The sequence below is a fragment of the Haliotis asinina genome, chromosome 5, assembly GCF_037392515.1.
Source record: "Haliotis asinina isolate JCU_RB_2024 chromosome 5, JCU_Hal_asi_v2, whole genome shotgun sequence".
Taxonomy (NCBI): domain Eukaryota; kingdom Metazoa; phylum Mollusca; class Gastropoda; order Lepetellida; family Haliotidae; genus Haliotis; species Haliotis asinina.
Window position 1 is genome coordinate 52,419,135 of NC_090284.1, and position 13,264 is coordinate 52,432,398.

The 13,264-nt window shown below is 38.0% G+C and overlaps 1 protein-coding gene across 1 annotated transcript in view; it reads left to right on the top strand.

Annotated features, from left to right (window-relative positions):
• The first annotated feature begins 1 nt into the window (after position 1).
• The window catches only part of LOC137284765 (uncharacterized), a 48,914-nt gene continuing 35,651 nt past the window's right edge, over positions 2-13,264 (top strand). Inside the window, exons 1-4 of the mRNA XM_067816734.1 lie at positions 2-90; positions 190-270; positions 2,520-2,598; positions 5,827-6,217. Of these exons, the coding sequence (XP_067672835.1) occupies positions 2,574-2,598; positions 5,827-6,217 (416 nt within the window). The 5' untranslated portion in view covers positions 2-90; positions 190-270; positions 2,520-2,573. The remainder of the gene's footprint in view (positions 91-189; positions 271-2,519; positions 2,599-5,826; positions 6,218-13,264) is intronic.

Sequence of the window (13,264 nt, forward strand, 5' to 3'; positions counted from 1 at the left end):
GATAATAGGGTGGACGGTTTGCACGAATATGAATGTGATAAACCTGTACAGACGGTTTCGTTCAATTTGTTGTATGAAATAGATTAGAGGGTAATATAAATGCATTCTTTACAAATAAGTCATCTATCAGTCAAAAACATAAGAGAAAGGTGAGGATTTCATTATTCGTGTCCCTTTATATTTGTATAGATTGGTCCATACATGAGGTAATAAAGTTTCCAGCAACCGGTTGCAGTACGGTCAACCTCTCACAATCATGAAAATCACAAGGTGAGTTTGCTTGACAGTTTAATTTGTAAATATGGTTGATATATTTCTGGTTAACCCATAACAGTCTATACGTACCCAGAGACCATATACCGGTATAAGGTCTCTGGCGTACCATTGTTAACTACGTTGTTTTAATGTGTACAAACGCGTGACTGATGTCACAGTGCTGACTAAAGGCTCAGTATTGTAGCATTCGAACCTTTCAGTTCAAAGAAACCTTTTTATTAATTTACGCTGGATTGACAATTCAAGTGGATGGTTAGCACGGGAAAAGATATGAGTGCCTTAAATTGTAGACCGAAATGCTTGTAAACAGCCTTATCAAAATGGCAACACCTAAAACTAAAAGTGAAAGTGGCCACAAACCGACGCGGAAATTGTCGCAAGAAAGTGAAATGTATAATGTATAGGGCGATATAAAGTGTTAGGTCAGGGTGCTATGGATGCAGCCATTATCAGCATAGCAACTGTCTCTTAACATTTTACTTATATCCAGTACAGTGCCCAATGTAGTTCAGCTAGCTAAACAATGACCTTTAGCTAGCTGAACTATGCCCAATGTAAAATGAAATGTATTCATTAATTAGGACTTTCTGTTTATTTGGGGGAAGGGGATTATTGCAATGTACATGGTGTACTTCTTAAGATCCAGTTTCAGCTACAGGAGCTGAAAGATGCTTTACACTTCACATTAGTGAAAATTAATATGTGTTGTCTTTTTCACTGTTTTTCACATACCAGCATGGGGTGATGTAGGCCCACCTTTAGGATGAGGTACAAACTTGACCTGAACATTAGCATTAGCTAGATGATGTCCCAAACATGTTTTACTGACCTTACATCCACAAAAGAAAGAAGAGTCATCAAAAGATGACATATCCCCCCGGCCTCCTCACATTTGAAAGGACAAGTCATCTGAGAGTTACTTTATGTTTTTTATTCTCTCTGCGCCCCCCCTACCCCATTATGTAATGGTGGGGGGGGTGGAATATAGTCAACACCTCGTCTGTCTGTCCATCTGTCCGTTTGTCCGTAATCATTTTGTTTCCAGAGCATAACTCCAAAAAACATTCAATATTTTTAGAACAATATTGATAGATATAATAAACTGAACCTATTTTTGTGCCTTTTGCTATTTACAGATATTTGGCTTTTTTTGTTTTGTTTTTTGTTTTTCACCGGAACATTTGGTCTTAGTGTAACGGGATGGGTGGGCTTTGTTTCTGAAGCAAAACTCTAAAACTTCATATCTTTCAGCAGAATTTTGCAGATATGTGAGACAGACCCTGAAGTGGTACCTTTTGCTATTTGCAGATTTTTGTGTTTATCATTTTCCCATTTTCAATGGCAACAATTCAGACTTAGCCTCAAAGGGGAGGTTTCTGGAGTACAACTTTAAAACCATTAGATATCTTTCAGTAGATCTTGGTATATATATGAAACAGATCTTGAAGTGGTGCCTTTAGCTATTTACTGACCTTTGTCATTTTTATTTTTCTTGGTTTCCAAGGAAGTGGTTTGTATTAAATCTCAAAAGGGAGTGATGGGCTCCGTTTCAGGAGCACAACAGGAAAACTTCGTAGTATCTTTCTGCAAAGCTGGGCAGATATGTCAGCTAGACCCCCCAAAGTGGTGCCTCGAAAACCGTTTCATATCTTTCAACAGATCTTGGCAGATATATGAGACAGATCTTGAAATGGTGACTTTTGCTGATTACGGATATATGGGATTTATATTTTTCATTAATTCCATGGAAACAATTCAAACTTAGTCTAAAAAAACAAGTAACTGTCAGATGATTTGTCCTTTCAAACATATAGGGACCGGGGGAGATATGTCATCTTCTGATGATTGTTGTTATTTTTTGCGGTTTCTATGGAAACGATTAGTCTCAAAAGGGAGAGATGGGATACGTGTCCACGTAGCACTTGGAAACGTCATAATATCTTTCAGTAGATCGTGGCAGATATATGAGACAGATCTTTGAAGTGCGCATGCCTTTTGCTGATTACAGATACATGGCATTTACATTTTTCATGATTTCCATGGAAAGAAACAATTCAAACTTAATCTGAAAAAACACCAAGAATGAACACCAAGACAGATGATCTGTGCTTTCAGATATGTGGGGGCCAGGAGGATATGTCATCTTCTGATGCCTCATTTGCATGCAGTCTTCTAGCATATTTGGACTTATTATGAAATACTCTTTTTGATGTGGCTGCTAATGATTTTCGCTTTTCTTTCAGTGTGGTGTGTTGCATCATGATGTAGAGATGTGGAAACCTTAAGTCATTTCAGTCATGGCTTCAAGAGAGACTGCATTTTGTATGTATAGATATATATATTTTGTTTATTATAGCAGAGAATGTCTTCACTGTGTAGGATATAAGATGGTACATACCTTTCTTAGGGCATGACATTAAAGTGCTTTTGAGTTACCTTAACAGAAGTCAAGGTCATTGGATAAGTTCTTCAGTAGGTAGTTCTGCCTTGATAATAGAAATTATCAAATCAGCATAAAGATAAATATCAAGGCCTAGATTTTCAAAGCTCTTTTAGCACTAAGAGAGTCAGTTAATGTTATAATATAGTGCTTACAATTATCTGTATGCTTAGAACTTTGAAAATCTAGACCCAGGCTAGTACCTTCTTTGTAGGGCATGCTCTGGGGCTACAGTAACCTGAGACAAAGGAGACTTAGTGAAAGTTTGCACTGGTAGTGCATCAGCATTCAGGGCCTGTTGGCATGCATATCACCAAATTGCCTGTAACTTATCTCATTGTAAACATATGGAGGTTATTGATTGTGTGAACGTTTTGAAAATATGGGGAGATGGCTGCTTCTGTTTCTTCAAGTGCTTGCAAACATTTTTTCTAGTTATTGAAAGTAATAGCTATTATACATTGCCACATGGTCCTGTGATGTTTTTTGGCCACCGAGGTGGCTTGGTACAGCTTAAGTCCTGTCCCACTGGAAGGACACAGAGCACCTGTTGCATCTGCTTGGGAAAATTGGTTTGTTTTGAGATATGTCTTTATTCACTAGGGCTGCAATGAATACACTATGTGGCAAATGTGATTAGTATTACAAATATTGGGTAACGAATGCAAATAATTATTCATGAAATTAAAGGGCACATGCAACCAAAAAATCAAACATAATTAAAACACATTTATCACTTATTCATGACATATAATATACATTGCTGCTTTTAAAAAGACAAATAAACAAAATTATAAGCGTACAATCGCGATTCAAAAGTGCAATATTTTGTACTTGGGCTTACTTCCCCCGAAACGAAGCCCTCGGGAGACCGAACCCAGTCATAGCGGGTGGATATGCACTCAAGTGTAACAACGGCTTCCGATTGGCTGTTTCATTTGCTGATATGATGAGGGTTCATTGTGTGTACAGAAAGATGATCTGTTTGATGGGCATTTTAGAAGTATGGCGAGTCACAAGAAAATAAGAATCTTTATGGATAACAACTTCTTTTTGTGTACTTGATGCGTCGTTTCAGTATGGATCCATATACTGTTGTCAAACAAAATCGTATACACTAAAAGAAGTCATTATCCATGAAGAATGTGTATAGAGATGTTGGGTTTGGAAAAAAAATGTTCTCTGAATTTGCGCTCGATCCAATCAAAAATCATGTCAGTAGAGATGGTAAACTACTGTGTGGCTGGAATCTGTCATTCGTCCAAGTACAAAGCAGGACTTCAAACTGACAAGAGTTTGCACCAGTTTCCGTCAGATCCAGTCATCCGAAAAAAATGAATGTAGTTTGTTTGCAACCCACAGACATAAAAACATGTCATGTGCATCACACGTGCCTAATTACATAATGTGGCAAACACGGGACTCGGGTGCACGAGTCATAAATCAACTTATTTTCTTTATGTCGTATAGTCTGACAGGTGTTAAGTTCAAATTGCACGTGGTCAGTGATTGAAGCTGTGTATTGCAGGGCAGGCAGACATATAGGTGTGAATAAACCAGACACTGAGCTTTCTCTATGACAGAGACTGCTTACCACAATCAACAAGTTTTTTACGTAACGAGTAGATTATTTACTTGTTTGTGTACACAACCAAGATTAGACAACAGGTCACGAACTCAGATGCTGGGCATGCATACTGTTTCAAGCTCCGCAAACCTATTCACTGCACATGCGTTATGGACGCAGCGCAGCACAGCTGTTGAAACCAGTTTTCCCCCCAGCGCTGGGGGGAATTTAGTGAAACGTTTGAACTCCGATTTTGCAGGCTTTTTTTCATCGCGCTTTTTTTCAACTTTATAGGTTGAATTGGCAGTTTTTGTGGTTTGTTTCGGTAAGTGCATACCGAAAGCTACCAGAATCTGCAATGTTGTGTTTTACGTTGCATGTGACCTTTAAGTGATTGATGGACATTATGGAACCCCCATTTTAACTGTTAATTTGTCGAGTAGTAACTAGTGATCTGACACTCAAATTTCGTATTTCGTCTAATAGTTGTAGCTAACAGTATTATGTGCCGCCATTGCAAACTAACATGTCTTGCATTACTGCAATGCTACACATATTACATTCTTGCATATCTCACTTTAATAAGGGCTGAAGTAAAACATGCTCAGAGAAAAAAATTGTAAATATTCATTCATATTCGGTTCTGCTGACCATGAATAACGAATTGTATTCATGAAGGGCTATGGTTCGATTAACCTAGTATGAGAGTGTATTGTAACAGCCCTTTTATTCACCTAGCAATAAATGGGTATCTTGAAGATTGAGAGGGTCATGTGACTGTTCACCTTCTTGTGCCTCACAGGCAATTTCATTTTTTCTTCTTTCTTCCAAAGGAGCTGAAAACATAGATTGCATAGTGTTAGTGCTGTGACTTGTTATTTCCCTGGCTTGTAATGCTTGGAGATATAGTCAACACCTCATCTGTCCGTCCATAATCATTTTGTTTCCCAGTTTCCATGCAAATGATTCGGACTTGGTCCCAAAAGGGAGGGGTGGACTTCATTTCCAGAGCACAACTTCTTAATATCATTCAGTAGATCTTGGCAGATAAATCAGACATATCTTGAAGTGGTCCCTTTTCCTATTTACAGATTTTTCTCATTTTTATTTGCTGTTCAAGACAGATGCTAAATAAGATATTATGTGCAGAAGAAATAATATTTAAGAGAATCGAACTGATTACTGAATGAAGACAATGTGACTAAGTGTCCATATATGTTTATATACACCTGACCCATGAAGGTCTTGGGTAAGAATAGGCCTTCAGCAACCCATGCTTGCCATAAAAGGCGACTATGCTTGTCATAAGAGGTGACTAACCGAATCGGATGGTCAGACTCTCTGACTTGGTTGACACATGTCAATATTGTCATTGGTTCCCAATTGCACAGATTGATGCTCATGTTGTTGATCACTGGATTGTCTGGTCCAGACTCGATTACTTACAGACTGCCACCATATAGGTGGAATATTGCTGAGTGCAACGTAAAACTAAAGTCACTCACTCACTCACTTACTCACTATATACACCTTCTTTCTTCAGCTCTTGAGATTACAGTCTCTGCCATTCTTACTGATGAGGATGGCACAGAGGACGTTGGTGATATCAAGACTGTACAAGAACAGTTCAAAGACTATGAAGTTGTGCAGAAGTGCCTTTGTAATGAAACCTACTTTCATCTGCAGGGAGTATCTATATCTAAAGATGAACTGCTGCTCAAGTGTTATGTTTTATCAGACAGCGAACTCACTGATCTGGTAAAAGCTGTCGAAAATGATCGCTTGGGACAGGAACTGACTAAGTATGTTATTTCTAGAGGACTTAAAACTGAGCTAGGTTTGCCACATGACAGCGGTATTGCACTCAGTTTGGAGTTGGAGTTGAGAAAGCCGCATATCCGACAAGGAAGGGCACATTTTAAGAAGATGTCCAAGTGAGTTAATTTTCTGTCTGCTTTCTGTCTCTGAAGAGAGTTCCTGCACACATGAAAACTTACAGTCTTCAGTTTTTAGTAATGTTTGAGCATTATTTTGTTGGAAACCAAAGAAGAAGAAGAGATAATGTTTTGATGCATATCTGCGTTACTACTTTCATATTATTGCATTCAGAGATAAAGCTGGAAGTCAAGTGACTTCTCACATTTTGACTTCATTTTGTAGTGGGATCAGTACTCATGCTGGATTGTCTCATTCAGACTTGATTACTTACAGTCTGTGTGACACCAAATGAGAATGATAAATTGCCCAAATCAGGAATTTTCTAGGAATAGTAAAAATGATTAGTCATTCTTATTTGGTGTCAAATTGACTGTACAGACTACCACCATATATCTAGAATAGTCCTGACAGTGGTGTAAGATTAAACTCACTAAGCTCACTCACTCACTTTTTGTTAGTTGAGCAGCGTGTATTGTAAATATCTGAGAAAACGTAGTCTCAAAAAGAGAATAATATTTATTTGAGCTTATATTGTGGCCTGTGTAGTATGATGAGCAACATGCATTGTGCATATTCTAAATGAAATCTCTTTGTTTAATGAATCAATAACTTGACATGCTTGTTCCCACCAAAAATTACATCCTAATTTGTTGAAGAGCTTTGAATACCTATCGGAAAAGGTATTCAGGGTCATTAATTACTACTAACAACCTACCTACCATCCATAAAGCAACATCAGTACTGATGGACTCTCAAATAGGTGCTGGCATCTCTCAGAACCAAAGATTTTGAATGTCTGCTTAATTTATATATGCAAACTCAACATTATCCTTAGGCTGGGTTACTAACCGTTCAGTCATGTTACAAACCCACTGGCCATCTTGCCTAACTTCAGTTTGTGTTTGTTCATTCAGCTGGGGCTGACTAATTCCTAATGCCACGCTGACACTTGCATGAACTTGTCTCTGCATTGATGCTCAGTTCATCCTGGCAATGCACATAATTGAGATCGTACGCATGAAAGCATGAAGCAAAATTTTGCACACTTTTCGCGGCCTGTTTACACAAATGTTACGCACTTAGCATGCAATGCGTGACCAAAAATTGTGCTCATTGCCACACAATGACATGACTTATTTCCGTGTAGGTCAAGTATTGTTGGCGGATCTAGTGTATGGCATAGTACGCACTTTGTCCCGCTTGACGTCAAAGCACATGATTTTTTCATATTACAGATAACTAATCATAAATAACATTGTCTGATAGCTGGCATTCCACTGATTTCAGATCACTTTTCCTTTTGAAAACCAGACCATAAATAAATATTTTAAAGGCAAATGAAGTGTCGGAATTCTGGGTCCCGGTTTGGATCAGTTTTGTTCATAATTACCGGAAATTCGCGGACCATTTTTTCATAAAAAATATCTTAATTTCACCAAAACTTTGCTGTTTTTTGGTGTATTTAAACATAGGGTAATTGGACACCACTGATTCCAGTTTTGGCATCAGAATTCACCTATATCTAATAGATCAGGAGTTATTCCAGAAATTCAAGCCAAAAAATGAAGGAACTAGGAGTTGACCATTGTGACGGAAGTACAACCTACCAGCCCAGAAATTCTTGCTCCTAAATATCATAAATAAACAACAAACACACGTATACTTTATTGATCTTGAAGTACTCCTTAAAACATGACCACTATAAACATGGATCATACTCAAAACATGAATAATAAATAATTTTAACTGTACTGTCACTTGATTGTTATCAGTAGAAATGTCACTGTTTACACAGAAATCACACAAAATTGTCTATCTCAACATGAGTAACAGTCACTGGAGTCAGTTTCTTCATTGGACACCTTCCCATAAGTCTATGCTGCCCAATAACTGCAAGAAACAAAAGTCATTTTGAAACCTGCCAACACCATCCTTATGTTACAGAATAAAAAAATATATAATATATTTTAGGGTTTTTTTTCACCTGATAGTATTTTTGTTACTGTTTTTTTTTAATTTTCCAGATGCTGAGTTGCGCATGTGTTACTTGTATTCATTTAATTGCAGCTTACCTCTGTTTGTACGCTTCATATGCTGATTGAAGTTGTAGATACTGCAGGAGGAAAAACATTCTCCCACCAGAAGTTGGCTCAGGATGGCTGAGGTTACTTAAAAAAATAAACTGGCTGCTGCTGATGGACTGGTCATCCCTTGATGGATATTTAAACTGCCCTGGAATACTGGTTGGGTGAAGGAACCTCACTTGATAGCTGAAGGGATGAGATGCTGATGATCTGACCTGAAACAACAATATATATTAAATACAATTTTTGAACTTTTCTTCACACCATTTAGAAATTTACTGATTACCATAACAACCGCTTGCTAAAATTATTATAATTATTTTCAGTACTGTTGACAGTAACCTGGATGTATATTATAATGTTTATACTTGTTTACCTGGATACCATCCATTGTCGTGGGCAACAGCAATCCAGTCATCCACTTTAAAGGTGTCAATGGCTTCAGGAAAAACTTCTCTGCATTGCCTCTTGGGTTGATGAACCTTCTTGGACTACTTGGTCTTCTCAAGCAAACGTCGGGTTCCTTCAGCAAGGAGTTCTTGTTCCAAGAGGGACTTAGCCTTCTCTTCTATTCTGTGTTTCACACGGAGATTCTGGCCACATGTGCAAGCTGTTTTAAAAAGGAACTCTTTCTCTGAAACTGGGTGTTTATTTATCCTATCAAACAAAGATTCTCTGTTCTTCTTGAGCATATCTATTGTTGAGTGGTAATGCAAAGTAGCATTTCTGCGGCGATTCTGACTGGAATCCAGGGAGCCAAAGTTTCTTTCGCACACCAGATTTGTCAGATGACTGTTTTGTGTCCTGTGTATCTCTACGTCATTCGATTTGGATGCATATTTGCCACCTTGCAAAAAATCTGTAAGCTGGTTACTACAGGCTGCCACAAATCCATCAAGGATGCTCACAGTCGCCTGCTGGAACAAGTCTAGGTTGGATGGCTGGGCCTTTGCAGCAACATACAGAGGACTTGACCTGAAACAGCATTTTTCCAATGTATATTTGTATATTTACCACCCTGATCATTAGTGAAAAGAAAGTAAAGAATAACTTACACATGCTTAATATGAAACTCAATTTCAGGTCTTAGGATTTATTATTCAGATTTCTCACCACTTTTTAAATATGAAGTAAGCTGCCATTTCACAATTATGTATAACAAAACAACAAACCTGTTTGCTGGGTAATCTGTAAAGACATCGTCGTCTGACTGGAGGAAGTTCAGTGGACTGTCTCGCCATTTCTGGAGTATGTCATGCATGGGCTGGATGATGATGTATAGGTTCAGATAATTAATGTTTCCACTTGTCACCATATCCCAATATGGTCCAGTCAGACGAAGGTACAAAACAGCAAATGGTTGCAACATTGACATGAGGTTTGAGTCTTGCAAGTCCTTCAGTACAGACTGAAGCTTAAGATTGGGTTGATCGATCTGCTGGAGTAATGTTGTAACATCTGAACGGTGGTGAAGAACTTCAGCTGATGTTTGAAATAGTGCGTTGAATTGGTTGTCGTTGTAGCTGCTGATGAGGGATTTCTTGTTGTGCTGATTACAAAAGGCTAACCACTTGTCTCTGACACCATTTTTCTCATCTCCAAGAGAACCCACAATCTCTGACATCATACAGACTAATCTGATTGGGCCTGGGTCATTGCCAAATCGACTAAACTGCGGGAAGTTGTCATGGCCAAATTTGAGTCCTTCTGCATGAAATTTCAGCTGGTGTTTCAAAGATGACATGGAATAAGAATGGAATCCAAGCAGAACATGGGCCATGCAATGCAAGTTGTGGACAATACCTGGATTTTCATCTAGCACTTCATCTCTCCATTCCGTGAGAAGACTATTCGCACATTTTTCATTTGCTGCCCGGTCACTCATGAAGAATGTCAGCTTGCCAAGAATATTTTTCATCTTCCTCCGGATCTTCTGTCATGGTTGACAACTCCTTCAAGTCTTTCTTAACTGTCTCAGAAATCTGCTGACTTGTCTCTCTTGCCACTTTTCTGAAGCCTAAGTTCATGGTTTCTCCAGTGTCAGTGCAGTGTTGAGAATCTTGACCTTTTGTCTGGAGGTACCATCCTTGCTTATTCCAAAATGTGATGCCGTTTGAAGTTTCTCACTGTACATTCTTCTCACAAGATACTGGGCCTCGTCCGAAATGTTTAGCACTGCTTGTCTCTTGGGAAGTTTCTTGTGGGGAATATCACAATTAAACAGATGTTTTGCTACACTCTTAATGATATGAGACACTTTGTCGGTGGCCACTTCAAAGCTTAACAGTTCCATAACACAGTGCCTGACGTTGCTAGTAAACTGTCTTTCCGCACATATTGTTTCTAGGGAGGCACCTGATTCTTCTGCTACCTTGTGGTTTAGTCCTGCAATGATCTTATCTTTTTCATTTAATTTTTGTTCAAAGTCTGTATGCAAGTCCTTCTCTCGCTTTAGGTGTTTGGCTCTTACTGTTGCACATGCTGTCTTGTAGTAGGATTTCAGTCTGCGGGTCCGTGAAAGTTCATTTTCCATTTCTATAAGTTTTTAAGCTCAGTTTCTCAACTTGGCTTCCTAGATGTGACACATTTTCTGAAAGATCTTGTCTGCACTTGAGGGCTTCTGACAACCTTTCTTTCAGGTACACAATAGTTTCTTGAGCTCGTTTTTCTCTCTTCTTTGTATTCTTTGGGGAAAAGTGGGAAGATTTGGTGGCCAGTTGTTGAAATCTCTGTGTTTCTACATGTATGTCCTTCTCAAGCCTCTGTAATTTGCAAGTCCATACTAACTGTATGCTTTTCAGATGAAATACTCGTCTGGTGTTGTTCAGAAACGATGTCTGGTTTGGGTTTACTGCATGGGGTATCTGGTGCTGTCTTGTCCTTTTATTGAAGCAGGCAGACTATAGGGTGTGTCCAGGAAGTCAGAGAGTGCTGACCCATGCAGTGTCCTCCGCTTTTGATATTTGCAATTGATATCTACCTGCACACGTCTTAAAAACACAGATTAATTTTCAAAATAATCGAATACACTGAGGAATTCTCCTGGAGCGAGCTGCATAAGCCATGTCGGAGTGATCTTTGCATGACAGGTCTTTGAGAAGTGGTACAATTCAAGAACTAGGCCAACAGTAAACTTTTCAAAAGACACTTTGTCAAAGTATCCTTGAACAAAACTAGACCTAGTAAGTCCAACTCCAGCTGAAAATTTGCCGATTGGCTTGTCTGACATCTTGCAGGAAATCAGGCAGCTGATGAGAATTCTGAAATGAATAAAGGCACAGTGAAGACCACAGATACGAAGATTCAACAAATGGGTATCTTTCATATTCATTCCAATCTTTTATGTTCCTTTAACTATACTTGAAATGCAACATGAAACGAGCATGCACAAAAACACATGAAGTAGAATGTTACAGCGCTATACAATTGAAATTATGAAAAATGATTTTATTGTACATACTTTTCATGTTTGATTACTCTGCAGCAATTCCTCAAATGTTTACAAAACATTCTGATCAAAATTAATGATTAATTAGAATTTCCAAATTAAATTTCAGAGCAGTTAATATGTGCATACATTAATTGTATCACTGAAGATTTCACCAGTAAAACAGAATAAGCTGAATGTTATAAACAATGTTGTACTTACATGGACAAAAGTACTTTTAAATGAAACAATGAATAATTGGCTGATCTGCCTTCTAGACGCTTGTGAGTCAAAAATGAAACACACAAATTGAGGATGACTTCTTAATAATAATCTTATAGCATATAAAGTTGATGTTGATTCTCACACTGTCTTCAAGCTATAAGTGAATGCAACTAAATGCTAGGAGGTATATATACATGGCATGTTTTGACAAACAGCAGCTTAACATTGCCAACATGTAATTGAAGACAATAGTGACAGGCCAGCAGAGGACTAAGAACAACAAATGAGACTGGTGACAAAGCCAGTAGACATGGGGGATTAAGTTTTAACAACAAACCTATCAGTTTGTTATTACAATGTACACCCCTCCACCCTCCCTTGATTCTCAGTTTAAAATTACAACTTTATCACCTTTGTTTACTGGCTTCCTCACCAGTCTCACTTGTTGTTCTTAGTTAGTCCCAAGTGGCCTCTCACAGTTATGTACGAGTTGTGTTGTTAATCATCACTTGGTTGTATCACTTCACTTTTACTTTTGCTTGATAACAATCTACATAAAAACATTGTTTCATGCAATAAATAAGAAGTTGTCATCCATTAAGAAGTTGTCATCCATTAAGTTGTATGCTTCATTTTTAACCAGTAAATACAATATTTTGAGCACAAGAATTTACTAAATGCAGACAAACTTATCGTCAATACATTCGTGTATGTGTGTTGCCATGGTCATAAAAACAGGAAAAAGCCGCAATCCAAGCTACTTGAGCTGTCCAAATTACTGGAAATTTGACATAACATTTACTATCACTGATGCTGGATGAATAGACAATAAATCACAACCGTTGCATTGAATACTGTCAATAAACATACTGGTGTATCTCCTGCCCATCGTAGGTGTATTACACTATGATTGACATTACCGCTACTCTCTACTGAAAGACGTTATCAAAACAAATTAACCATGACAAGATATTGCACCTTTTCAGTTGTAATTTGTCCATGCTGGGCGTTTTATGACATACGTGCGTATATACAGAACCTGAAATGACAATCAGCTGTGCACACGTTCCTAGACGATCAACCGGTGATTTATTTAAAACATATTCACGAATATAATGGGATGAATTCTGGCGCAGTGATCGGTAAAATATATTATCCAATACTACTATTTAACCAAGACAAATAAATTCTAGTATTGTGTCTTTGTAATTACTAGTTCTGCTGTATAAATGTCTAATACGTGTAACCATTAGTAAGGTTCTTTGAAGCAGCACTTTGACGGATATTTTATGTGCATGGAACAATTT